The sequence below is a fragment of the Chiloscyllium plagiosum genome, chromosome 9, assembly GCF_004010195.1.
Source record: "Chiloscyllium plagiosum isolate BGI_BamShark_2017 chromosome 9, ASM401019v2, whole genome shotgun sequence".
Lineage (NCBI taxonomy): Eukaryota > Metazoa > Chordata > Chondrichthyes > Orectolobiformes > Hemiscylliidae > Chiloscyllium > Chiloscyllium plagiosum.
Window position 1 is genome coordinate 24,394,035 of NC_057718.1, and position 26,817 is coordinate 24,420,851.

The 26,817-nt window shown below is 39.8% G+C and overlaps 1 protein-coding gene across 1 annotated transcript in view; it reads left to right on the forward strand.

Annotated features, from left to right (window-relative positions):
• Nucleotides 1-26,817, forward strand: part of fmn2b (formin 2b) — a 463,563-nt gene that overhangs the window by 434,422 nt on the left and 2,324 nt on the right. The window contains exon 20 of the mRNA XM_043696758.1: nt 22,982-23,063. Within this exon, the coding sequence (XP_043552693.1) occupies nt 22,982-23,063 (82 nt within the window). The remainder of the gene's footprint in view (nt 1-22,981; nt 23,064-26,817) is intronic.

Consider the following 26,817-nt stretch of genomic DNA (forward strand, 5'->3'; position numbering starts at 1 on the left):
AATCCCGCACGAATATGGGTTTTATTACATCTGATGTTAACACATTCCGAGCATGTAAGAGACTTAAATATACACTCTGGTTAGTTGTAGGTTAGATTAGTAGATAGTTGAGTTTTGTTTGTTTTTTTTCTTCTTTTTTTTTTGTTGTTGTGTTTTTTTTGTTAAATTTTGGCTATTGTATATTTGAGCTAATTGTATATCAATGTTTATATCTGAGAGTTTTGTTTATTTTTGTAAACTTGTAAAAATGTTAAATTTCTAATAAAAATATCTATAAAAAAAAGTTGGAATAAATTTTCAGATATCAAAAACATGTTAACAGTCATATCAGATAATTTAGTAGCTGCAGCCATGGATCTTGGCTTGTGTGAACTTAATTATAGTGTCTTTATCTCATAGATTGTAATCTTAAAAATTGCAAGGAATAGGAGTTAAAACTTCATAGAGTCAGTAAGACAGAATTTTATCTTGCTTTTTAAAATGTATTTGACCATTGAAAGAGGATTATGGATTCTGTTTGTTCTTCATTTAGTAGATTAAGGTGTTATATTGCTCCAACATACTTTACGACAGAATGGGAGGATGTAGAAAATGTAGCTCAATTCCATACATAAGTCTGCTTCAAATGTCAGGAGAAGGAAGCTAGGTAAGAACTTTTAATCCTTCCATATGACAATGGAAAAAGAGAAACCCAAATGAACAGTTCTTTAACGAGTCAGCACAGCCACTATAAACTGGTAAACAACAAGCAGTTAAATCACCCTGGAACAATTTTCGCTGTCTCCTCCTATTCAAACTTTTCACCAATAATACATACTTGCCAAAACTATCTAACACCCGAACATTGACCAACTAATAATGGGTGAGACTAATTTCATAACTTTTTTAAATGGATGATTTCAAAACATATGTTTTTCTGACAATGGCTTCTTTATACCTAAATGATTACTTTTTGTTGTAAAGTTGAGAAGATACAGATCTTGAATTAAACATACAGTCACCACTGGAACACAAGCATTCATTCAAAATTATTAAAGACCCATGACTCTCAAGTGCAATAGGCACCAGTAGTTTTGTCTGTCTTCAGTGTGGGTGGAGTCAGCAACATTATATCCAATCTGGATCAGTGAGTTATCACTATCTGGACAGTAGAAGTATTCATTATAGGGCATTGCCGTTACCAAAAATGTTATCATTTAGCAAGAATAAAGGTAAACTGTATATGAAAAGTTATGCTCCTTAACATGACCTTTCAAAAATTTACCTGCACTAAAAGTTGCCCCCCTCCCTCCTTTTACTGACAACCTACTTCTTTGCAGCCTAAAGGAAATTACGGTGCCATCTGAGTGGCTTGTCTCAGTACTTCCACACTCCATCATTTCTACAAAAGAGTTAGAATCTGATTTGATGTGCATATTATATTTTTTTCATTGTTGTGAGCACATTTTGTTGATCCTGATGCTGTAGAGGAGATAACTTTTAACATAACAACGCTTTCATACCAGTTTGTTAGAATGTTATGCTGATGGACCTTGGTATACTCATGTTCTGGCAAGAGGTAAGCTATTGAGATATATAAATAGTTAATTTATTAAAAACAATCAAAAAATTAGAATCAATTCAATGGATTTAAGTGCAAGGCTCCAGTCACAACGAATCGATTAGAATAAATGTGTATTATGAATTATGCAGATCTGAATTTTCTAAGACATCATTTGGAGTGAAGTTCAGTCAGGAACTTAACATCAATTAAACTGGTTAGAATATAGAATATTTAGGTTAAAAATCACCTTCCCATTGAATTAACTTCAATTATCAATTATCCTTCAGCCTTTGCATGTAAATTTAGTCCTCAAACTTACTCTTCATAGAAGACAAAGATCTGACTAACTAGGTTGTCGTAGAGACAGCCATGGATGTTGTTACCATCATGATAAATATGGGCAATTGAATTTGAACTTGCATCATCTTATTATTGTACCCAAGACCTTTCATAGTCCAAATTCGTTTTTAAAAGAAATAAACATGTTCCTAAAATGCTGCAGTGGTCAACTAACTGCATATTGAGGCAATATTTTAAAACCAATGTGAAATAAATGAAATTGCCCGCACTGAGATTAGCATTTTTTTAATCAAAAGACATCAAAACTAGCTAACTGAGTAAGTGTCAAGACGTTCACTGCTCTTCGCAATTGCATGCTAATTTCACATGTTGGGAGATAAAAAGAAATGCCTGCCAGTTATAGCACCAGTTGGCCTGCCAACTGACCAGCTTGAAAAGATATTGGAACTAGACACTGGAATATATGTGGAATTATATTTCACCAACTGCTTTTGCACAGCAGAGCAGAAAGAAGGGAAAAGCAATTTGTGGCAACACAAGCAGAAACAGAGTCTGTTTGTCTCATCGTTTCTGAACATAACCCCAGTTTAACATGCAAACTGAGGAAACAGTCATTCAATGGTAACTCAAAGTAACTCATGGTATCTGCACATTCCACTACTGCTGGGGATGAAAGTTAACCATGAAACAGCTGTCCTCTTGAGCTAAGAATCTAACACCCTAAGGACTATTCGGACTGTTTAACTTTATTTTCCCTGAGTGTACGGTGTACAGATCCCATGCAACTTCTACATTATCCTGACGTGGAAATATTCATGCCATTCCTTCATAGTCACTAGTCAAAATCCTGGAACTTCCTCTCCATGTCTCTACATCTCAAGGATGGTAGTGTCTCAAGAAGGTAGCTCACCACTGTCTACTCCCGAGTGATTGGGAATGAGTAATAAATGTTGATCCGGCCAGTGACACCCATGTCCCATGAATTAATAAAAAGCACTTCCCCTTTTAAACTTACTACCTATGTGTGTATGTGTAATTGTTGTTGTATTTGATTTGCTTTTTCTTTGAGTTGGTGGATAACAAAATTCCTCTTTCATTTGTTCAAAACCTTGGTAATTGGCTCCTTAATTTTCTGATGAGCTACACTTTTAATTGAAATAGTTACTTGCAGAAAAGAAATAAGAAAAGGCCAAGCAGGGATTCAGGAAAAGTGAGTTGATTTTGTTTTTTGCTTCCTCATTGGGCTATGGCGATGTTGATAAAGCTGATAGTGATACAGTTGGCTGAGAGACTCTGGTTTACCTAGTTGCTAGGTGTCGTCTTAGAGGATGACTTGTTTTCACTCCATTCTGAAATGGCTGGCAAGTTCAATGTGTGATCTGTAGACTCTGACCCATGGACTATTTGAATATTTGTGTACTTGCTGTGATGTCTTAATGAAGCATCTGCACTCTGTCTCATTGGAGTCTCTTGATATGTTCAGTGTCTTCACCACTTCAGCTGGTCATAAGTCAAGGTCTCATGAGTCACCAAATATGTTTGATCATTTCAAGGAGGTTTCAAGGACAACCCTTAAGTGTTTACATTTTCATCCTGGCAATCTTTTGCACCAAAGCAGTTCCAATCTCCTGCACCAAATATTGCTTCAAGTATCTGTTGGCAGTCGTATGAACAATGCGTCTGATTTGGTAGAATTGGTATCAATTGATTATTGGCTTTATGCTGGGTAGCTTGGTTTAGGAGAGAAAGCTGCTTTGGACCTTCCCTCCACAGGATTTGGAAGATCTTGCTAAAACACTGCTGGCGTTACTTATCCAGTGCTTTGAGGTACCTGTAGCAGATTGCCCAACTCCAAAGCATAGCACAAAGGATTGAGAGGTCACAGCTCCCCATGACAGTCTCAGGTTTGAAATCCAGTGGGAGCTGGATGGGTAAACATTTTAGTTTTCCAAGTGCTTAGTGAAAGGCCCATTGTCTCATTGGCTAATAGTAAAATCTCTACTAAAATAGTAAAAACATCTCTAAAGATAAAGAATAAAATTCTTTGAGGTACACATAATATTTGAATTAAACAGGCTTATCCATAAGAAGGGATATTCATGTGTGACCATGAAGGAGTGAAAAAACAAAATTTGCAGATATTTATGACTCTTCAAGTAGTTAATTCTGTTACTGAGCCTTGATATATCAGACTTATTGGATGACTGAAAAATGATCTGAAAAGAACAGATAACTTTATCTTGAGGATCACATTGGCTCAATTGTAGCCATATGCAGGATCGGAGAGTATTGTTAGGTTCAGAAAAATCTCTGCTAGCATTGCTTTCATCAATTTTATATGGCTTTCTACCAAATACCTCACACAATCCTGATAAAGAAGCCGGAAGGTATGAAGGTACATGTTTTAATCTTGGATTTTATCTATGTTCTCGATCCAGTGTTTAAAAGAAAAGAGTGAGATAGGGTTATTCATTGTTATTTGTCTTAGTGTATATATTAATCACATGATGGATAGCATCATAAGAAGCAGTCCCAGAATAACTTTATTTTTGAGTTGGACTGCTGCTTTTCATAAATTATCATCTTTTGTCAGGCTTACTTGATCTAGTACTGCTTTACTGAACTAGTAAGGTAAGGTGTATTGACTATGAATCATAAGCCCAGATCACCTAAAATTATTTTTTTGTAAATTAAAGGACTGATATAACCAAATGATACTGGATATAAATCCACTTGCTGTCTCGAGGGGAATCTTGGATAGTCTCAAACAAGCTTCAAAGAGAGAAATCTCACAGACTGCAGACATGATGGTAAAGAGTAGACACTTTGGGAGACATGTTTGCATTTACCCCTTCCAAATATTACCAAGATTAAATCGAGCATCAATCCTGATACTCTCTTAGTATCCTGTTATAAAGTCATAGAGTCCGATAGCAGAGAGACAAGCCCTTTGGCCCAAACTGGTCCATGTTGACCAAAATGTCCACCTCGGCTAACACCATTTCCCTGCACTTGGCTCATATCCTTCTAAACTTTTCCTATCCATCTATTTGTCCAAATGCCTTTTAAATCTTTTTAATGTACCTGCCTCAATAACTTCTGCCAGCAATTCATTCCATATGTGTCTGTGTAAACAAAAAAAAAGTTGCCCGTCAGGTTCCCTTTATTTTTTCCCCTCGAACCTTTAAACCAATGCCCTCTACTCCTCAATTCCCCAAACCTGGGAAAAAGACTGAGTGCATTCATCCTATCCATACCACTCCTGTTCTTAAACATTTCTGTAAGATGCCTTCTTATTCTCCTATGCTGTAAAGAAAGGTGTCCTAGCTTGTCCAACCTCTCCCTATAGCTCAGACTGTTGAGTTCTGGCAACATCCTTGTAAATTTCTTCTGCACTCTTTCCAGTTTAATAACATTCTTCCTATAGCAACATGACCAAAACTGAACACATCTCCAAGTGTAGCCTCACCAATGTCATGTGCAACAGTGGCATAACTTTCCAACTTCTATTCTGAATGCCCTGTTGTCCAAGTGTACAGAATAGTGTTCTATGAAGATTACAACTTTGAAAACACGCATTAAAACATCCCTGCTCATAAAGAATGGGAAAACCTCTGAGGGCTGCCAGCTAGCCACTTTTGACACAAACCTGAACAAAGTGATTTCAATAAATCTGCAATACCAAGAATCTGCAGATCAACTGTTCGACTACAAACAGCAACATGATAACTAAAATCTGATGTAACAATTATCATATTTGACTGTCCACTCTTTTTATGGTCAAGCAAAATCAATTTTTTTTTCAACTCTTTTAGACTTCTTTCTACCTCCTCATTTCTGTATGCATGTTGCATAAAAATTTGATCTTGGGTTTAAAATGAATAAACTGTCCATTATTGGAATATTTAATTATTTCCCTATGTTGCACATAACACATCAAGTTGTTGCCTTTGAATAGATGCGCTCACCTGGAACGGCGGTGAAAGCTCATCGATGATGTTGCCATGTGCTAGGTAATGTTGATTTCTGTCAAAGCACAACTGTTGCTGCCTACTTTCAGGTAGTTAGGTTTCTGTATTAGTTTGACAACCTGTGCCTAAACATTCCTGATTTAAGGAGTGTACTGTACCCACATAGGAAAAGGTAAGTTCTTTGTATAAAACACACAAACTCAAAATATCATTTATTTTTGAAATTTCATAACCCTATTGGTAGCACGGTGGCTCTGTGATTAGCACTGATGCCTCACAGCGCCAGGAACTCGGGTTTGTTTCCACCTTCAACTGCCTGTATGGAGTTTGCACATTCTCTCCATGTGCATGTGGATTTCCTCCTGGTGTTCTGGCTTCCTCCCACAGTCCAAAGATGTGCAGGTTGGGTGAATTGGCCATGCTAAATTGCCCACAGTGTCCAGGGATGTGCAGGCTAGGTGGATTAGCCATGGGAAATGCTGGGTTTCAGGGCTAGGATAGTGGATGGATCTAAGTGGGGTGCTCTTCGGAGGGTTGGTGTGGACTTGATGGACCGAATGGCCTCTGTCTGCACAGTAGGGATTCTATTGATGTGCTTCAGCTATCAGAATAATGCTCAATAACATCTCTAAATTGTTAGCATTTATGCTAAGGTTTTGTCACATGTTATAACAGGATTTATGATTGATTATGTTTTCTTAATTTTTGAAACCTCAGTTAGACCATCCTGAAAACCGGCGACAGCTGAACGTAAGTTTGTAGGTGGTAGAGGCTGGAGTCTGACCAACAAAGTGTTGAAATAGAGGTAACAAAGATATTGATGAGGTCTATGGGATCATGTTCAATAGCAACCGGAATCAGTGAGTGGGGGAAAATAGTCTCTTTATTGAGCATCCACAGGAGTCGGCGATGGAATCCAAAGCACAGTTTTGCAGTAGCCTCTCTTATGCACAGTTTTTACATAGATTGAAATTTTAACACTGTCGTGTCACATAGTTGTCCCTATTGTACACAAGTTTGTGTGACATCTGTCCTGAGGAAGCAGGTGATAGTTTAAGCACTTGCTAAATGCTGGCTGTTACTCCTAATGTCTGTCTAGTCTGAGCTTATATGATTAAGAGGGGTCAATCCTTTTGTCTTTTAAGTTAGTAATATTAATAAAAACACTGTTTATATGATCTAAATAAGTGAGAAATTACATGTGTATGAAATAAAAGTATATTAAACTGATCTCCTGCAGTTGGGCCATGAGATTTCATCTACTACAGCTGGTTTTTGACAGTTCCTACGTATTCATTCATGCAATTTCATGGAAGTGCTGTTTTGATAGGAAGTTTCTTAAAGGGGGAGGAAGTGGCCCTAAACATCTGTACGATAGTACAATATTATAGTCCTAAATAAAAGCTAGGAATGGGTAGTACAATGTTATAGAAATAGGTAATATATGATGAAATCTCAGAGATAAAAAAGCAGCAGACTGTAGGGACATACTGGTGGAGGAAACGGTGCTTGACGTCCTGCAGCCTATTCAGGTCCCAAGAGACAGTTACAACGAGCTAATTGATTTTATAATCTTTCCATAACTTTCTTGAAACTATGAAGACACAAAGATAGGGTGGCATTGCTCTGAGTAGGTTACAGTATATTAGTGAGGGATAACCTTTGACACACAAACAGGTCTAAACACTGCTTGCAGCATGGGGCCGACAAGAATAGAAAGGTGTAAAGAAATAATAATGGGTTGGCAGCCGAGGAAGGGAAGTTTTAATTAATTTATCTTGTAAGAGTAAAATGAACTTACAAAAATGCTGTTTTAGGCATGAATGAATGTAAATGCAGTGTAGCAAACATAGAACATTTGTGAGTGAATTAGTAAAGAGAATCATAGTACAATATTTCACAGGATTAAGTAACAGGTGAACTGAGATGGATGAGATTGAATGATGTTACAAAAGAAAAAGTAGATGGCATGGATATGCATGCATACCAACATGCGCACATACCAGCAAACAGATTATTAGCAGAGATAGACCATTCAATCCCTCGAGCCCGTTCCATTATTTGACAAGATCACGGTTAATCTAATCCTTGCCTCAACTATACTTTCCTATTTGTCCCCTTGTATCCTTAGATTTTGGTTGACAATTGAATCAGTTAAACTTGAGCTTAAAAATTGCCTGCCTCCCTTCTTCTTTAGGAAGGTAATTCCATAGACTGATAACTAAGAAACATTTGTTCACTCAGGATAGTGAATCTATAGTATTCTTTGTCTGAGTGGCCTCAGGAAGCTCAGACACAGATGTTTGTTGTGAATGTACTCCACAGGCTTCAGGTAGTAATGCCATAATGGTGTATGGCAAGAGCAATGGTCTTGAGGGGGGTGATCAGCCATCTTTATTTTTGAAAATCATCCTTGGGATATGAATTTACTGCTGGGAGAGTGTTTATTGACCATCCCTAATTGCCCTGGAGCTGAGTGGCTTATTGAGCCATTTCAGAAGGTAGTTAAGAGCCAACCATATTGCTGTGGGTCCGGAATTGCACCTGGACCAGACCAGGTAAGGATGCCGGATTTCCATCACTGAGGGGCACATGTGAACTTTATTTGGTAACCAATAACTACAATTTTTAAAAATTGAATTAAAATTTCATTTTCTCCCTTGACGACATGATTCGAGCCAATTTCCTCAGATTATTTGTCTAGGATTCTGGAGTGATATAACCACTATGTGACCATTTCCCCTTAAGGTCCAGACTGGTGAGGCTAATATCAAGGGGCTGAATGACCCATGCCTGCTCTTATGTTGCTTATAAAAAGCAAAACATAATGCTCCACCTTTCTTAAGCTGGAGATTGCTTATGTTTAAACTGTGACTCCCAATATATCATCTCTGTCATAAGAGGAAGCAATTTCCCAGCATCCATACTGTAAAATGCTCTCCAGATCTTACATTCTTCAATATAATAACTTCTAAATCTTCTAAACTCCAATTGATACATACCCAGCCCATTCAACCATTTCCCCGTAAGGCAAGCCTTCATACCACGTGGACCATGGTATGCTGAGCTGCCTTTGCACTGTTTCTAATACAATAAATAGTGTTCCCTATGATACTTAGATTGTAGTCTGTTTACAGTGTTGGTTGAGGGTAGGAGTTGGTGTTCATGTTATATAGAGTCAGGATTTGGATTGCTGTTGGATTTCATCTACTCTGTCTAATTGCTTAGAACCATTTTGTTTCTCATTTCTCAAACAAAGGACCTTGCATGCCAGAGTAGAAAAAGCAATCTTAAAAAAAGAGAAGCAAAGACCAGCTCGTTTGTTTTCTGACCTGTGAACTTTCTCACCAAACAGCAATTAATCTCTGACCTCAATAACGTAGCTACTTGCCAAAAGGGAGTACTTGAACAGTGATCTTACTAGACAAGCCAGATTAGTAGCTAAACATCACAGCCTTTATCCAGACTCCAGACTGATGCCTCTCTTCTCATGGGAAACTATTTAGTTGAATAAATAATCTACACCGTCAAATGTGAAATTTTATGATACTACATTAGGGAGACCAATAGAAATCCAAAATGCAGCAAAAGATTTTAATTGTTTCTTCAGCTGGCCAGACAAATTAGATTTAATACTGGCAAATATGGAATGTTGCAACTTAGGGAGAATGATTGATATATATATATATATATATATATATATATATCTCTGCAACAGGGAAAAATAATTGGAATCCTGTTAATTTCGTAGAATACAGGACCAGGGAGGAATGACTGACTTCTCATTATTGATATCTGTTTTACAAGTCAAGTGTTGTGATCTTTCTAAATCTTTTTTTTTTCTCTTGTTTTCATGGGAGTTGTGTGATTTCAATGTTCTGGTGTCTTTCAGAGTTCAGGTATATAAGACGCTATCCAGCTTTATCTCCACTGTGTACCTTAACAGTAAGAGCCTGCATTCTTTCTTTCCAAAGCCTGTATTCCTTGACACATTTCCATATATGGTGATACTTTGCAAGATGAGAGTCATCTACATTCATAGGAAAACTGGCTGTCACATTGTATGAGATTTGAATAAGTATCTGAATTCTGCCAAATTGTAAGATTCTTTCCCCTGCGACTAAACCACCGCAGTCAAAGTCTCTTGACACACATAGCTGAGCAAATCGTTTGTGGGCTGCCACTGGATGGGGTATTGTATCTTAGCATGTGTCAAGATTTCACAGCATCACAGTTGAGGAAGATGCATTTTTGCAGACTGTCATGACACCAGTTTTCATTGGTGTTAGTTTACTTAGAGAAGCCATTAAAGCCCACACGTGGAAGGTGGTGTCAGAAGTGGACAGTTAAAAATTGTGTGGATCTTGGAAGGTGTAAGAGAGCTTGTTGATGTTAGAAGTAGCAAGGAATACTTTAGAACTGCAATCTGCAACTTACTGTTACTGGAGGAGTCCGGATGGCTTTGAAATTTCCAGTCTCAGTCCGTGGAGGTGAATGACTGTATGAGACAGTATTGCTTCTTTCAGAGTTGGTACCAAAGTTGAGAATGCTTTAGAACTGAGCAGAAAACTTGAACACAGAAGAGTAGCAAATGTGCTATCAGTACTGTGGAAAGAATGCTAATATCTATTGCACCTTTAAACCGCAGTAAGGAATAGAAAAGCTGGACTGGAGAAATATTGAAAGCTTTGAAGACCTATTTTGATCCATCAACCGTCCATGTGTAACAGCTCAACTCAAAACAAATTAAGGAATATTAGCAGAGCAGTCAGAAAAAGATCAAAGCCATAGGAGAAAATGTAACTATTGTGGAGGACATCCCATATAAGAAAAGTATATAGTCCTAGAGTGGGGAAAGCAGACTTTTAACTGCATGGCGCTAAATCACTTATTGTATGAAAGTGCTTGCGAGAAAGGAGAAACAAAACCTGTTAAGTTGGTAACCAAAAGAGAAAATGCTGGAAAATCTCAGCAGGTCTGGCAGCATCTGTAAGGGGATAAAAGAGCTGACGTTTCGAGTCGAGCTGACGTTTCGAGTCTAACTGACCCTTTGTCAAAGCTGGTCAAAGCATTTTCTCTTTTGGTTTCAGATTCCAGCATCTGCAGTAATTTGCTTTTATCCTGTTAAGTTTGTCACTAGATGGATGTCAGATGATCATTCTAACAAATTAGTTTGTACTCAAGGGAACATATACCTTGCAGTCCTGCAGTTAATCAGTGTAACTTATGTGCTGCGATCTACCTATATCCAGGTGGACTGCAGTTCAAGAAGGCCACTTGCTACCACCTTCTCAAGGCCAACTAAGGATAGGCAGTAAATGCTGGCCAGCCAGTGATGCCCACGACACACACATGAATTTTTTTCAAAATAATGTTAACATCGGGTCGAGAGTTGATAAATATTTTTGTGACTGTTAGAATGATGACTGCAGAAGGAGAGCATCAAGTGAACATGAAGTGCCAACGTAGACACTGGTGCTGCAGGCAACATTCTGAGCTTTGCAGACCTGTGTAAATAGATCATGATGATGACCCAACAAGCGCGTCGGTGTGGACTTGTTGGGCCGAAGGGCCTGTTTCCACACTGAGTAATCTAATCTAATCTAATCTAATCTAATGAAGCCAGCACAGATAAAGTTGGGGCAATAGGATATAACACTGCTCATTTTAAGAAGGAAAACTAAGTTGTGAGCCCATTGTAATGGGAAGAGGGAATCTGCAGTTCCTGATAGTTGACATCAAGTAATGTCCACTTGTCTCTGTTAAAACAAGTCTAAAACATGGACTGGTAACCTTACATTTACTAGAAGAGATGTGCAACATTTTGCAGGACATCATGCCATTACCGTTTGAGCCATTATTTTTCAAAACAGTAAAAGATTTTTTGCACAGCTATTGGATTCCTCCCCAGTAAGCAGCATCTCATACTAGATGAGTGTGTGTGTGTGTGTGTGTGGTGGGGGGTGGGGGGTGGGGGGGGGAGGAGAGATCACTTCACTTCAGCATCTCTCCATCTGAGAATTCCAGCTACTCTCCAATCCAGCCTGAAAGACAAGAAAGAGAAGTTAAAAAAGAAGGGAGTAAAGAATGTGACTCCTGCAGTCTGGGTTAGCAGAATTGGTAGCAGTGAAGAAACCAGGAAAGCTGAAAGTGTGCATAGATCAAAACAATCTCTGTAGAACTTTTAAGTGATCTCACTCCCCATGATAACTGTTGAAGAAAAGTTTCCACAACTTGTCCGTATCTATCCTGGCATCGAGAATAGTTCAGACCTTTTTTGGTAAATGAAGATTGATAAAAGAATGTTGTTTTCTGGCAACATTCTAGGCTCAATTTGCAATGGGAAATACATATGATTGCTCGTGCCATTTGGCATTTCTACTGCTCCAGAACTGTATACCTTGACAGTATGTGGCAGAATATCTGCTAGTCCGTGGATGCTGTGACACTATGGAAGAAGCCAGTTCAGACCATGATCAGAATCTAAACAACTGCTAGAGAGTTCTTCAAATTAAGGCCCCAAAGGAGACTTGTGCCCACACCATCCCCCTCACCTCCCTCCAAGGCCCCAAAGGAAACTTCCATATCCGCCACAGATTCACCTGCACCTCCACACACATCCTCTATTGCATCCTCTGCACCCGATGTGGCCTCCTCTATATTGGGGAGACAGGCCGGCTACTTGCGGAGCGTTTCAGAGAACACCTCTGGGACACCCGGACCAACCAACCCAACCACCCTGTGGCTCAACACTTCAACTCCCCCTCCCACTCCACCAAGGATATGCAGGTCCTTGGACTCCTCCATCGCCAGACCACAACAAAACGACGATTGGAGGAAGAGCGCCTCATCTTCCACCTAGGAACCCTCCAACCACAAGGGATGAACAAGGATTTCACCAGTTTCCTCATTTCCCATCCCCCCACCTTGTCTCAGTCAAATCCATCGAATTCAGCACCCTGGATGCTGCCTGACCTGCTGCGCTTTTCCAGCAACACATTTTCAGTTCTTCAAATTAACCCAAAGCTGAGCAATAAGATGATGATTTGGAGATGTCAGTGTTGGACTGGGGTGTACAAAGTTTAAAAATCACACAACACCAGGCTATAGTCCAACAGGTTTAATTGAAAGCACTAGCTTTGAAAGTGCTGCTTCTTCGTCAGGTCGTTGTGAGGCAGGACCATAAGATGCAGAATTTACAGCAAAGGATTACAGTGTCATGTAGCTGAAATGATATATTGACCAAATCTATAGTCTTTCATCTTTTAGAATGGGTTTGCTGGTTTTGTTTCTTTAATATGTAAATCCCAGAACTACTTTTAAGTCTCATTTTCAAGGTAACTTAAAGTTTTACAACAAAAGGTGCCATCTCAGCTCATTAAAGGTGTGAGGTTAAAGTCTGCCTGTGGTGACATTGTAAACTTTCACTGTACTCCTGTACTTCTGAACTTGTGTGCACTTGACAATAAAACCTAATTCAAACTCTTTCTAGGTGTAATCAATAATTCCATCCTTTTACCGATGCAGTTTGATGAAGAATGTCAGGGAGTGCTGGGGATTGTTGGGTGGGATATTCTTTTATAGTATTTAACATTGTGTCCCGTGGCCTTTTTTTTAATTCAGATGAAAGAGCTTGTCTGGCTCTGAAAAACATTCTGTTTAACAGCTTGTGGCAGATTGGCATTTAATGTGTACAGATGTTCTCCACTGGCATTACCACGGAGTTCACTTGTGCACGCCATATCCACAGGGAACAAGGCAGTAATCAGGCTGTTGCCAGAAGAGACTTTTGTTTTCTCTTGTACTGTACTTGGGTTGAATGATTAAGTTTTTCAACTTAAAAGTGAAAAACATGTTGAGAAAGTGCAAAAGGCAATGATGTTTAATGGCATGCATCATAGAAAGCTGGGCAAAGTCAGGACGAATATATCAGAAACTAAAATTGAAGAAGAGGACTGAAAGGTTGCTTTCCTAGAGAGTAGAAAGTTAACTACAATCAGCTGACATGGGTGTAAATGAAAAACCAGTTGCATTTCACAAATTAGATTTCTTTTTTTCGTCACATCTGGCTAAAATGAAAGCATGGCAAGTTCACATGGCATTTTAACTTGCATTTGCCTTTTTTGATCAGTCATCAGATGTGGGCTTTGCTGACTGAGCCAGTATTTATTGTACTGCCCTAGTTGCCCTTGAGGAGGTAGTAGTGAGATGCGTTCTTGAGCAACTGCATTCCATTTGCTGTAGGTACAACCATAATGATATTAGGGAGGAAGTTCCAGGAGTTTGATCCAGCAACACTGGAGGAATGGTGGCACGTTTCCAAGTCAGGTTTGAAAGTGACTTGCAGGCAAACTTGCAGATGGTGGTGTGACATGCTGATCTTATTATTCTAGATGATAGTCTTGTGGCTTTGGAAGGCACTGTCTACTGAGCCTTAGGAAATTTCTGTAATGTATCTTGTAGATGGTGCACACTGCTCCTACTGAGTGTCGATGGTGGAGGGAGTGAATGTTTGTAGATGTGGTGCCAATCGTAGAATCCCTACAGTGGAAACAGGCCATTCAACCCAACAAATTCACCCCACCCTATAACCCTTATTTCCCTGTAACCCTTATTTCCAATGGGCTGCTTTGTCCTGAATACACTCAAAGTATTTAACTGTTTCGGAACTGTACTCAAGGCAAGTGGGAATTATTCCATCACACTTTTGACTTGTGCCTCGTAGGTAGTGAATAGGTTCTGGAGAGTCAAGAAGTGAGTTACTCACAGCAGGATCTTAGTCTCTGAGCTGGTGTTGAAACCACAGAACCTATATGGCTCGTCCATTTCAGTTTCTAGTCAGTAGTAACCCCAGATAGCGGTAAGAGGCTTGTTGATAAGGAATAACATGATTTAAGAAAATGTAATGGCATACCCGAATTCATGTTCAGGACAATAAAAATTATAATAGTTAAATGATGTTTTGCAACAGTGAGGTATTAAAGGGTGAATGTCAATATTGAGACCAATGAGTTTTATTCTTGAAATGATTTAATGCCCTGTACAGTTGTTTTACCTCTTGCGAGGGGACCTGTTAACAAATTTGATACCTTTTAAAATATAAGAATGGAATTTGAACTTGTGATTTCTGAATTAGTCATCTGGTACAGTGTCTACTTGGCAAGAAGACATGAATTAGTAACCGATTGTAAATATACTGTATGTCATCACCTTTTGGGAGGGCAATGGTGGTTCTTCCAACACATTTTCTTTGCCTGGATCTCTCTTTGGCACTCCTTCCTTTTTACCCCCTACCTTTTCTCCTCCTTTCATATCAATGAATCCTTTCTCACGTTATCTATTCCTCGTTTTGCTCATTTCTTTTTCTTTCCTCCTTGAACTATATTTTTACCTTTTTAAGCCAGATGGCTACCATAGTGTCAATTGTAGAATTGTTTGAATCGTTATGTATTAATCTATTCTTCCATCTTCAACAGGTCAGTCAAAACCTGATTACTTGTTCAGTCGCAATTTCTTTGTATCTCAAACAGAAGAAATAGGTTTGATTTTTTGTCTTCAGGAAGTTTGATTTTGGCCATTCTTTTGATGACAGTCTTGACTCCACCATTTCCTCTGTCCTCAAACATAACTGTCAGCTGAGTTTCTCTTTGAGTATTCTCATCGCATTCCTCATGATCTCGGAGTTCTTTTAACATCCTATCTTCCCTTTACTACTTCATATAGAACTGCAGCCAGTCTTTGTGCTCCACACTCCCCGCTCCCTACAATGTTGCCATCTGACATGATGTTTTCTAGTCCAGTTATGTCAATTGTGCAATCTCTGACAACCATCTCTGATTTCTTTTTTGTATTTCTCACTACTCTCTTCCTTGCAGGTCTGCCTTGGGAAGAAAAAGACTCTACAAGCACTTGCAATTCAGATTCCTACTGGTCTGTTTTTGCACAATGCATTCACGACGTTTCTTCTTAACAAATCGAGTTCATCCTTCACTCTTGTGCTAGCTGTTCCCAGTCTGTCACAGCCTCAGTTTTAAATTTCTTACTCTTATTAAAATCTTCCATTGTTTCTCCTCAGTCTATCTCTGCAGGCCTCCTCCAGCTCTATATCCCTCTGAATGCTGCTTTAATTCTCAACCATCCTCCATTTTCATTGCTAACAACGGCACAGCCCATGCACTAAAGAATGAAACTTCCTCCCTACACCTTTCTGTACCTCGAACTTTCTCTCTTCCTCGAGCAGGCTTCCTAAAATCTACTTCTTGAAATGCGCATTCAATGCAAGGTGAACAAGATGCTTAGTTTTGTTTTCATGCGAAATGTGACCTCGCATTCAAGAGTTGAATTCTTGTTCCATATTTAGGAAGGTTAATTTTGCATTTCTTGCACACCAGCTCAGTGCAGGAAAGATAGACTGCCTGCTTTGGTTTCTCAACGTTTTCCTCTCTGGACCGTATCTAATCATTATTTCATCAGTACTACTCTGATTAGTGCTCATCTGAATTTTCCTCTGTTCCTTGTAAGCTCCTTGTCTGCCATTCTATATTTCAGTTGTACAGCCTTTTACTCGAATACATTCTTTTGTCACATATTTAAAGGAACCAGAAGCTTAAGCACTTTTTGTCAGGATGACTACTAAAGCTACTGGAATGTCATCCCGACCCTTGTTATGGCTAGGCATCATCTTCTTGGAGAGGATGCCATTCCACTGGCCTAAGCTGCAGCTTTTGAGGCACAGCTTGGAAATCAGTACCTGTTCATTCCACCTGGGGTTCCATGTCTTAATGACAGGATAATGACATTCAGATACTGTGCCTTTGGTGCCACCCTCCATCCCTGGCAGCCATGTTCATTACCACGATGGTGCTGAGTAAATTTTCCATGTTTCATATACACCAGATTGTATGCTTTTTTTTAGTATTTTCTTCTACAATTTATCAGTCCTGTGGACAGGAAGAATACATCGCAGGTTAATTAGTGATCCTATTTCTCCTTCCACCCCCTCAAAATTACCAATCATGCTATTTTGTTTGCCGCAGTTATGTCCTTTATATAATAGATTATCCTTCATTGTCATATATTCCAGTACAGTCAAAAGATTTTACAATGGCTGCCTCTAATGTTGCCATCTTAGGTACAAGTACCTAGGTACAAATCTTGGATAAAAAGAGGAATAAAAGGAAAATTACTAGCGTTACTTAGTGTTTAAATAAATTAGAAGTAAGGTAGTTATAACATAGTTAAAGGATTAATATTATAGTCCGGTAAAGCATTTCAGATTGAATTTACATTGCAGGAGATCTGTGAGCATGTGGTGTGACTGCCTGCACCAGACTCCAGTCCAAAAACAGTCCTGCTCTGCTCCAAGCCTGCAATCCTCCCAGCACCAGCACTTAGGTGCACCAACTTGCAGTGCTCTGAGACTCACTTTTCCTCTCATAGATCTCCAGGACACACTTTCCCTTGCACAGCTCCGGGACTGCTAAAAAGAGAGAAAAGGAAAAACACAGGTGAAGCAAAAGAGTTCCAGATGGAGCGAATACTTGGCCTTTGTCCAAATCTTTCTCACGCTGGTGAAAAAGAGGATCTGAGTGATAAGTACTAAGGATCTAATAATAAAGAAATAAGCTCCTGATGCTATTCTGTCCCCATTCCCCGGACCAATGAAAGATGGAGTCATTTTGGAGCAGATTTGTGCGAGTTGGAAATGTAATTGTCTCAGAATATGCTCAAAGTTTTGCAAGAGAGCATTTTCTCAAATTTTCAGTGTCACTCACCACATACCCCGAAGTTATAATTCTGATTAAACATTAATGAGCAGAGATTGTTCATTATGCTACAACTCTAATTGTTCAGACACAATGCTTATAATGCATGCTATTAAAGTATCGACTGAGGAAATAAGCTGATGGGGTTTATAGGAACTTAGACAGTTTCCTGAAAGCAGTTGGCACTTGAAGGCTCATTTTGTACTTGAAAATCAACAGGAAGTTATGTCAAATGTTCAATTATGTTATTGTAAATTTACTGTCACAATAATTGTGAAATGACATCATGCTGGAGAAGTTCAGCGGGTCTGGCAGCAACTGGAGAGACAGAGAGAAACAGAATTGATGTCTTGGCTCCAGTATGACTGAGCTTTAGAACTGAAAGGGGCTGGGAAGTGGTGTTTTCTATGCTGTTGACATACAAGGAGTAACTGCAACAGATTATAAAGGTGTCCAGAGCAAAGGAAAAGTGATTTAGTTTCTCCATAATTCCTTTATTAAAAAAACAAATGGGTGTAAATGATAAATGTGAAGAAACAACTGCGCCCATTCTCATGAAAGTATGGTGAACAAGACACGGATGGTTGTTTAATTAAAATGGAGGATAGAGGTCGGGCTGTGAAGTTGTGGAGCTCAGTATTAAGCTTTAGAACTGTAAAGTGCTTGAGCAGAAATTGAGGAGTTGATTCTCCAGCTTGCGACAAGCTTTGTTGGATCGCTGTAGCAGGGCCAGCCTGGGAATGTTAGCATGGGAGCTAGACGGTTTAGTGAAATGGCAAACAAGTGGACAGAGTTGGAGGTGTTCAGCAAAGTAGTCACCCACTCTGCATTTGGTCTTGTCACCATCAAATTGAATGCATTGTGAGCAGTGCATACAATGAATTAGGTTGAAAGAATTACTCAAGTGAGCTGTTGCTTCACCTTGAAGGTATGGTGTGGGCCTTGGACAGAGAGGAGGGAGGAGACAATGGGCAAGTGTTAAACCTTATGCAGTTGCATGAGTATATGCCATGGGGTGTGAAATGTGTTAGGAGTGAAGGAGGAGTGGAATAAGTTTTGTGAAGGGACCGGCTCATATGGAGTGCTGACATTTAAGGGGGAGGTGAGATACATTTGGTCGTGGCATTGTGCTAGAGGTGGCTGAAATAATGGAAGATAATCCTTTGAGTATGAAAACTAGTGGGTTAGAAAATGAGGAATGCACCCTTTTGTTCTGGAAGGAAAAGGAAGTGCCAGAAATGGGTCAAACATGATTGAGGGCCCTATGATTCTCAGTTGGAGAAAAAGGAGGACATTATCAGAGACACTTTGGCAGAAGATGGCATCATCAGAATAGGTGTGATCGAAATGGAGAAATTGGGAAGATTGGGATGGAGTCCTTGCAGGAAGTAGAGTGTGAGGAAGTGTCATCGAGAGGAGGAGCAGCTGTGGGAATTGATGGGTTTGTAGTGTCTATTAACAGACAGCCTGTGCCCAGAATTGGGAACCGTGAAGGCAAGTAAGGAAAGAGCCTGTAGCTAGTCCCAATGAATGTGAGAGAAGGCTGGAAATTGAAAGCAAAACTGATGATTTTTTTTTTTTAACCCTAATTCCAGATTAAAGCGTCAATGACATCATTGATGTATCAGAGAAGGATTGATGCTGGGAAATGTCCCACCTACCCCACATTGAGACAGACTTAGCTGGGGCCCATGCAGATAAAAGAAAGAAAGTGAGGATTGCAGATGCTGGAGATCAGAGCTGAAAAATGTGTTGCTGGAAAAGCGCAGCAGGTCAGGCAGCATTCAAGGAGCAGGAGAATCGACGTTTCAGGCATAAGCCCTTCATCAGGAATATTCATTCCTGAAGAAGGACTTTTGCCTGAAACATCGATTCTCCTGCTCCTTGGATGCTGCCTGACCTGCTGTGCTTTTCCAGCAACACATTTTTCAGCCCATGCAGATAAACACAGCCACACCTTTAGCTTGGAGAAACTGGGATGAGTTAAAGGAGAAATTGATCAAGTGGTCCACCAGACTACAACTGCACCACCCTCATCGACAGGTTTGATGATATAGTCAAGATTAAGCCTGCGAGAGAAGAATTGTGAAGCACGCTGGAACATCTTTGCATCTGGGTCTGAAAGGGTTAATGCAAAATGAGACCGTAAGCACCACTCACTGTGATGTCACATGCACTTTGTGTGGGAAACAGCTGAGGATCTTGAGGGAGAGAGAGCCTATCATTTCCTCCTCTAACTCTAACATACAAATGTAATCTCTATCTAGTTGCTAACATGCCTTCAACTTTTACTTGTTCAATACAAGAGCTTATAGTTTGACCAGTGATTTTTTTTTCTAGCCCATAAGCCCAAGCATGCTCTGTATACTGAAGAGAGCAATGACAGTAAAGCTATCACATGAGGGGGTGCAGTTCTTGGTTTAGTTGCACATCGAACAATTGAATTCTGCACTAAGTAACTCATTTCAGGACTCCCCAAAGTCTGTCCAGCATTTACAAGGCACAGGTATGTTTTGGCAGACTCCCTGCCTCCCTTGATGGTGCAGTTCCAACAGCTGTCAAGAAGCTTGTCACCATCCAGTAAAAATCAGCCTGCTCGATTGATACCCTATTCACCATCTTCCACATTCATTCACACCATGATTACAGCACTCTGGCAACAGTGTGTACCATCTATAAGATTCAATCACCAAAGATCTTCTGAGAGCAGCTTCCAAACCCAGGACCTCAACCATCTCAAACAACGAGGGCCAGAGATACGTGGAACACAGAGATACGTGGTTTGCTGCAAACAACACTCCTTTCTGACTTGGAACTATGTTCTCCATTGCCATTTGTTCCTTGAGTCAAAATCCTGGAACCCCCTTCCTAACAGCAGTGAACATCTCCTTACATCCGAAGGATGACAAAATGTCAAGAAAGTGACTTGCCATCAACATTCCCTCTACGCTGGTCAACCACTGGGAAGCTCTGCACATGCCAATCACTGCTTCTGGAAGTTGTTGCTGGACAGAAATCGAGGACGTTCGGGCAGTGGGAATTGAGTATAGGAGTTGGGAGGTCATGTTGTGTGTACAGGACATTGGTTAGGCCACTTTTGGAATACTGCATTCCATTCTGGTCTCATTGCTATAGGAAGGATGTTATGAAACTTGAAAGAGTTCAGAAAAGATCTACAAGGGTGTTGCTGGGTTGGAGGATTTGAGCTGCAGGGAGAGGCTGATTAGGCTGGGGCTATTTTCTCTGAACATTGGAGGCTGAGGGGTGGCCTTATAGAAGTTTATAAAATCATGAGTGGCATGGATAGGCTGAATAGTCAAGGCCTTTTCCCCCAGTGTAGGGGAGTCCTGAATAGAGGGTGTAGGTATAAGTGAGAGAGAAAAGATTTAAAAGGAACCTAAAAGGGCAACTTTTTCATGCAGAGGGTGGTGTATGTATGGAATGAACCATCAGAGGCAGTGATGGAGGCTAGTACATTTAAAAGGCATCCAGGTGGGTGTAATAAAAGGAAGGATTTGGAGGGATATGAGCCAAATGCTGGCAAATGGGACTAGATTAATTTAGGATAACTGGTCAGCATGGATGAGTTAGATCAAAGGATCTGTTTCATGCTGTACATCTCTATGACACTCTATCTGATTTGTATTTTAAGCTTGAAGCACTATTACTGACTTTATCCAAAATTCACATTGTCCACATTTATTGTTGCAAGTGTTGCAACCAGACACTGGGCAAAATTTCTCTCCTTATTGTAGTTCCAGATAGATACCCTAATTATTAAGCCCACGCGTCTGGAAGGATGAAAGCGCTCCCTCTCCTTTTCACCCTTCCCCTTTCAACAAGATTGTTTTCTTTAATAATAGATCCCTCCCTTGATGCCTTTCTCCCAAAGGCATGTATGTTTTAAAAGGAGATGATTTACCCATGTTTTCTTGAGTTAACAAGAGTAATTTTATTGTCACTGGGTGGTTCGTGAAGAGTAGATTATCATTCGTTGTTGGTTGAACAGTCAGTTTCAGGATTCTTGGTCTTTATAGTTTAGGTCAACTCCATATCTCGTTTATCCTTTGGTGATTGACTGGCAAAACTCACAGCAAGAGAATTTTTTTTGTCCTGTTTTCTCCTTGCTGCCTGGTTAGCTTCTAACACTCTAAGCAAGAGACTCCTTTGACCTGCAAAGCATGGGTTACTTTCTCAACACACTGATGCTCAAACATTAGCTCGTGCTTATGATACCATCTGCTCCTCAACTGCCTTCATTAGTAGTGGGGAAAAAGGTGAAGCTGGAAGAACAATCTAATGGTTGTCTAATATCATTGCTACAGACTAAGGGCAGTAGTAAAAGTGACAACGATTTGAAATGAGCACCAGATCTTTCCTTAGAGTTTCTAATCTTCAATACATTCCCCAACCCATCTACTGCGGCAAAAAAATGTGAAAAAGCAGCCTAACTTTGCAGAAAATTAATTTGAAGTGTGTTCCTAAAGTCTGAAGTTAGATAGCTTAAATCTCCAACCAAATGATCCAACATTTACATGAAAGAAACATCTTTACTGTTTTAGCCTGAAGATACAATTTGTAAAATGTGTACATTTTTGATAAACTTTTTAAAGCCACCCTGAAACATTCCTTTTGCATTAACTTCAACTCTGAGGGAAGAGTTCAATGCTGCTAAAAATCCATCACAGTTGAAGCTTTTTTTTAGTTTAGTCCAAGAACACAGTGAATTGATTTGTTTCTGCAAATGTTGCCAAATGTTTGACATTTAACATTACAAATGGAGAAAGTCAGTTTTGTACGTGACGTGTACCCGAATACTTCAAAGCACTCCACGTGCCAATCAATATCTTTCCACAATGGTATGTACAGTAAATCAGTCAACAATGATGTTTATAGTGCAAATTGTATTGAAAACCAAGCAGTTACCTTAGCTCTATTAGGCAAATGCAACTCTCTTTCTGAGTAATATAATATTCTACTTATTGTTAATTACTTGTAAGCAACTTCATGGTGAACAAGCTAATTAAACTTTTGAGTTTCAAAATTTTATGTAGCTCTTAAATTGTTCCCAATATTCTCTGCCATCACTTTTAAGCCTTCATTTTATACAGAACTGCCCATTTTCCTACTACTTGGTCCTTATTTGAGCTAAGTTTTATTGGCCCCATCTGCTGTCACATATAGAGATGATAGTGTTAGTGCTTTGGAAACAATCATTTTTTCCATGGACAGCCACTTTTGTTCAAAGTTGCTGTGTGCATTTTATTATCCAGATTTCTGATCTGCATTTTTAGGTCAGCGTTGCCATGATCACATTGTGTTTGCCTACTTGTTTATTATAGCCATTTCACAATGGACTGCACATCTGCAGAATAACTGCTTTTGGTTTGTTTTCTTTGTAGGATCAAAGAAGCAGAAGCACATGTACATAGTCAAAAGAAAGAAAGGTCTTACTCTGTCAAGGAAAAAGTCAAAACTGGGATGGTGAGTTGATGTCTTGCAAAATGATGAACTCCAAGCCTTCTGGGATGATTAGGTTTACCATCTACTTGACTCATGCGACAACTTTTCTTTTCTCTGAATTATTAACTCTGGCCTCAGAAAGAAGAACTTTATGTTGGCCATGACTGTGTTGAAAGAACTCATGGGAAACTATTTTAGAAGCTGAAAGAAAATGCTGCATTTTCGTGCAGGGTTGAACATGGCTCAGTTGGTAGTACCGTTCCCTTTTCAGTCATGGGTTGTTGAGTCAGGTCACAATCTGAAGACATGACCACATATTATTTCACAGGATGTGGGCATCACTTGCTAAGCTGACATTTATTGTCCAGAGGGCAGTTAGGAGTCAACGACATGGCTGTGAGTCTGGAGACACATGTCAGCCAGGCCAGGTGAGGACAACAGTTGACTTCCCTAAAGGGCAATAGTGAACCAGAAATTTAGTTTTTTGCATCCATCAACACTGGTCATCATTAGACCCTTAATGCCAAATTTTTGTTGAATTTAAATTCCACCATCTTCCATGCCGCAATTTGAACCCATGTCCCCAGAGCGTTCCGGGATTTTTGGATTAATAGTCTCGCGATATACCAGTGGGCCATTGCCACTGAAGGAGAGCTACACTCTGTGTTATTTTCGGCTGATTGTTAAAGTGAGGCCTTTCTGCTCTTTTTGGCAGATGTAATGTTATTACAAAGAAGAACACGAGCATTCTGCTTGATGATCTGGCCAATATTTAACCTTCATTCAGAATTACTAAGAAACAAGCTATCTGGAAGACTCTATTGCCAACACTTCATGGTTGTAAAGTGCTTTGGGTTGCACTGATCTTGTGAAAGCTACAACAGAAATGCATTTTTGTGCTTTGGAAAATGGAAATTATCAATGTGGTTTTTTATTCCATTAGAATAATCATACTTTTTCAAAAAAAACCCACTGAAGCTCCAACATATTAATAATAGGAAGCTGTGTTTAGTTCACATGTTAATGAAAAGTTAAAGTGCAAATCACATCACCTTGCCAACTATAGTTAAGTCCTGTACAGCACAGCATACAGGTCCTGGAGTTATTTGAGATGCAGGTCAATGAAACCTTGGGGCCAAATGCATTAGCAGGTTCAATTTAACAAAGTTTATGATCAACATATGGGAATGAAGAGGCCCAGAATGAAAAGTTGCCACCATCACAACAATGTGTTGAGAAGTATACTCAAAGTAGACAGCCTGAAATTGCTGTCATGTCAGGATTATAATGGCTTCCTGTGTTAAGACCATAAGAGCATAAGACATAGGAGCGGAAGTAAGGCCATTCGGCCCATCGAGTCCACTCCGCCATTCAATCATGGCTGATGGGCATTTCAACTCCACTTACCCGCATTCTCCCCGTAGCCCTTAATTCCTTGTGACATCAAGAATTTATCAATTTCTGCCTTGAAGACATTTAGTGTCCCAGCCTCCACTGCACTCTGTGGCCCACCACTCTCTGGCTGAAGAAATGTCTCCACATTTCTGTTCTGAATTTACCCCCTCTAATTCTAAGGCTGTGTCCACGGGTCCTAGTCTCCTCGCCTAACGGAAACAATTTCCTAGCATCCACCCTCTCCAAGCCATGTATTATCTTGTAAGTTTCTGTTAGATCTCCCCTTAATCTTCTAAACTCCAATGAATACAATCCCAGGATCCTCAGCCGTTCCTCATATGTTAGACCTACCATTCCAGGGATCATCCGTGTGAATCTCCGCTGGACACGCTCCAGTGCCAGTATGTCCTTCCTGAGGTGTGGGGACCAAAACTAGACACACTCGGAATGTGGGCATCACTAAGCAGTTATTGATGAGTGCTGCCTTGATAGCACTATTGGCGACATTTTCCATCACTTTACTGATGATCGACAGTATACTGACTGGGTGGAAATTGGCCAGTTAGGTTCGTCTTGCTTTTTATGTCCAGGGCATACTTGGGCAATTTTCCACATTGTCTTTTCCAGTGCCTTGGTCGATGCCAGGTGATCCAGCTGGATTCATTTCATTGACGTTGTAGTGATTGGTACAACTGAGAAGATTGCTAGGCCATTTCAGAGGGTGATTGAGAGTAAACCGCATTGTTGTGGGTCTGGAGTCACATGTAGGCTAGATGGGTGAGAATGAATGGATTTCCTTCTCTGAAGGATATGAGTGAGCCAGATGGGATGTCTGACAATCAATGTTGGTTTTGTGGTCATCAATAGATTCTTAATTGCAGTTTTGCTTTATTGCATTCAAATTCCGTTATCTGCCATGGCAGGATTCAAACTTGGGTTCACAGAACATTACTTGGGTCTCTGGATTAATAGTCTAGTGATAGTACCAGTAGGCTGTCTCCTGAGATAATTTGATATGGCCTTTGGCCGTCACTAAGTAAGGTGTTCATCCTGGTCAAGTGTCTGAAAATGCCAGTTGAAGTCTCAAATGGGAAATTAGATGTGGGGCTTAGGGCCTGCAATGAGTGTAGGATCACTACTTTATCCAATTGGAATAAGACATCTGCACTCGATTCAGGCAAATACCAGAACGTACATTGTCATCTTTGAAATCATTTTCCTCTCCCCTCAAAAATGGTGAGCATGTCCCAGCTCAGTTTCTTCAATTTTGTCAAAGTGCACTTGTCAATTCAGTCAGTGTCAATTCAGTCAGTGTCAAGACAGAAGCAAAAAGTTTTTTTCAAAGCAAGGTATTGATCCATAATCTCTGAGCGGCTCATGCTATTTTAGTGATGATATCAGTGTTAAGGGAAACCTTGAATGATGAAGGGAATTGACTTATCAATGATGACACTTCAGACTTTCCTGCCAATTCTTCCCTGATCTATTGTTGCTTGTGAAAGAAGCAGTTGGAAGATGATTATTATTGTTCCAAACAACAGTGGAAGTCACTGGCACCATCTTGTACTTGAGCTAGATTTCACCCTTTAAAATAATGATGTCGAGGCATGTGGCAACATGATACTGACTTTATAGTGTGTTCACTGAATCAAACTTTCAATTGAACCTGAGAATACTCTTGTGCTTTTAAGGAATGTGTTTCCTTTCAATAATCTGCAATAAGAGTGGAAAATGGGATGGCAAAGGCCTAGTACAGATATACAATCCTTTATCCGACACCCTCGGTACCAGCTGGTTTTCAGAATTCAGGATTCTTCGAATTTCGGAGTAAGTGACAGTTTAATGGTGAAATTTCATTAAAAATCTTAATGAACAGCAAACGCATCCGTGAGTACTATGGGCCCTGAGACAGAATTGACGCCTGCCTGGGTCACGACCCCATGTCACATCTGAGTGCTGTGGGTTGAGTGGGTGTGGAGTTAGGTTAACAGTTTGCATTCCAAACAATCTTGTTAATGAGAAAAAAACTTCATGAAAATAGTTCGGATTTCGGATAAAGGATTGTCTACCTGTAATAATATCACCAGACTATTAATCCAAAGTTCAACTATTATCTGGGGACCACATGGATGGTGGAATTTGAATTCAATTAGAAAAAAAATTATGTTGAAATAAAAAGCTGCTGATGACCATGAAACCGTTGCCGATTGTCAAAAAGATCCATCTGGCTCACTAACATCCTTCAGGAAAGGAAATCTGCCCTAGTAAACCATTCAGTTCTAGGGTAGCTATGGATGGGCAATAAATGCTGGCCAGCCAGCATCCTCCATGTCGTATGAGTGAATAAAAAAATCTTCAGTAAAACAAACAAAGCTCAAAC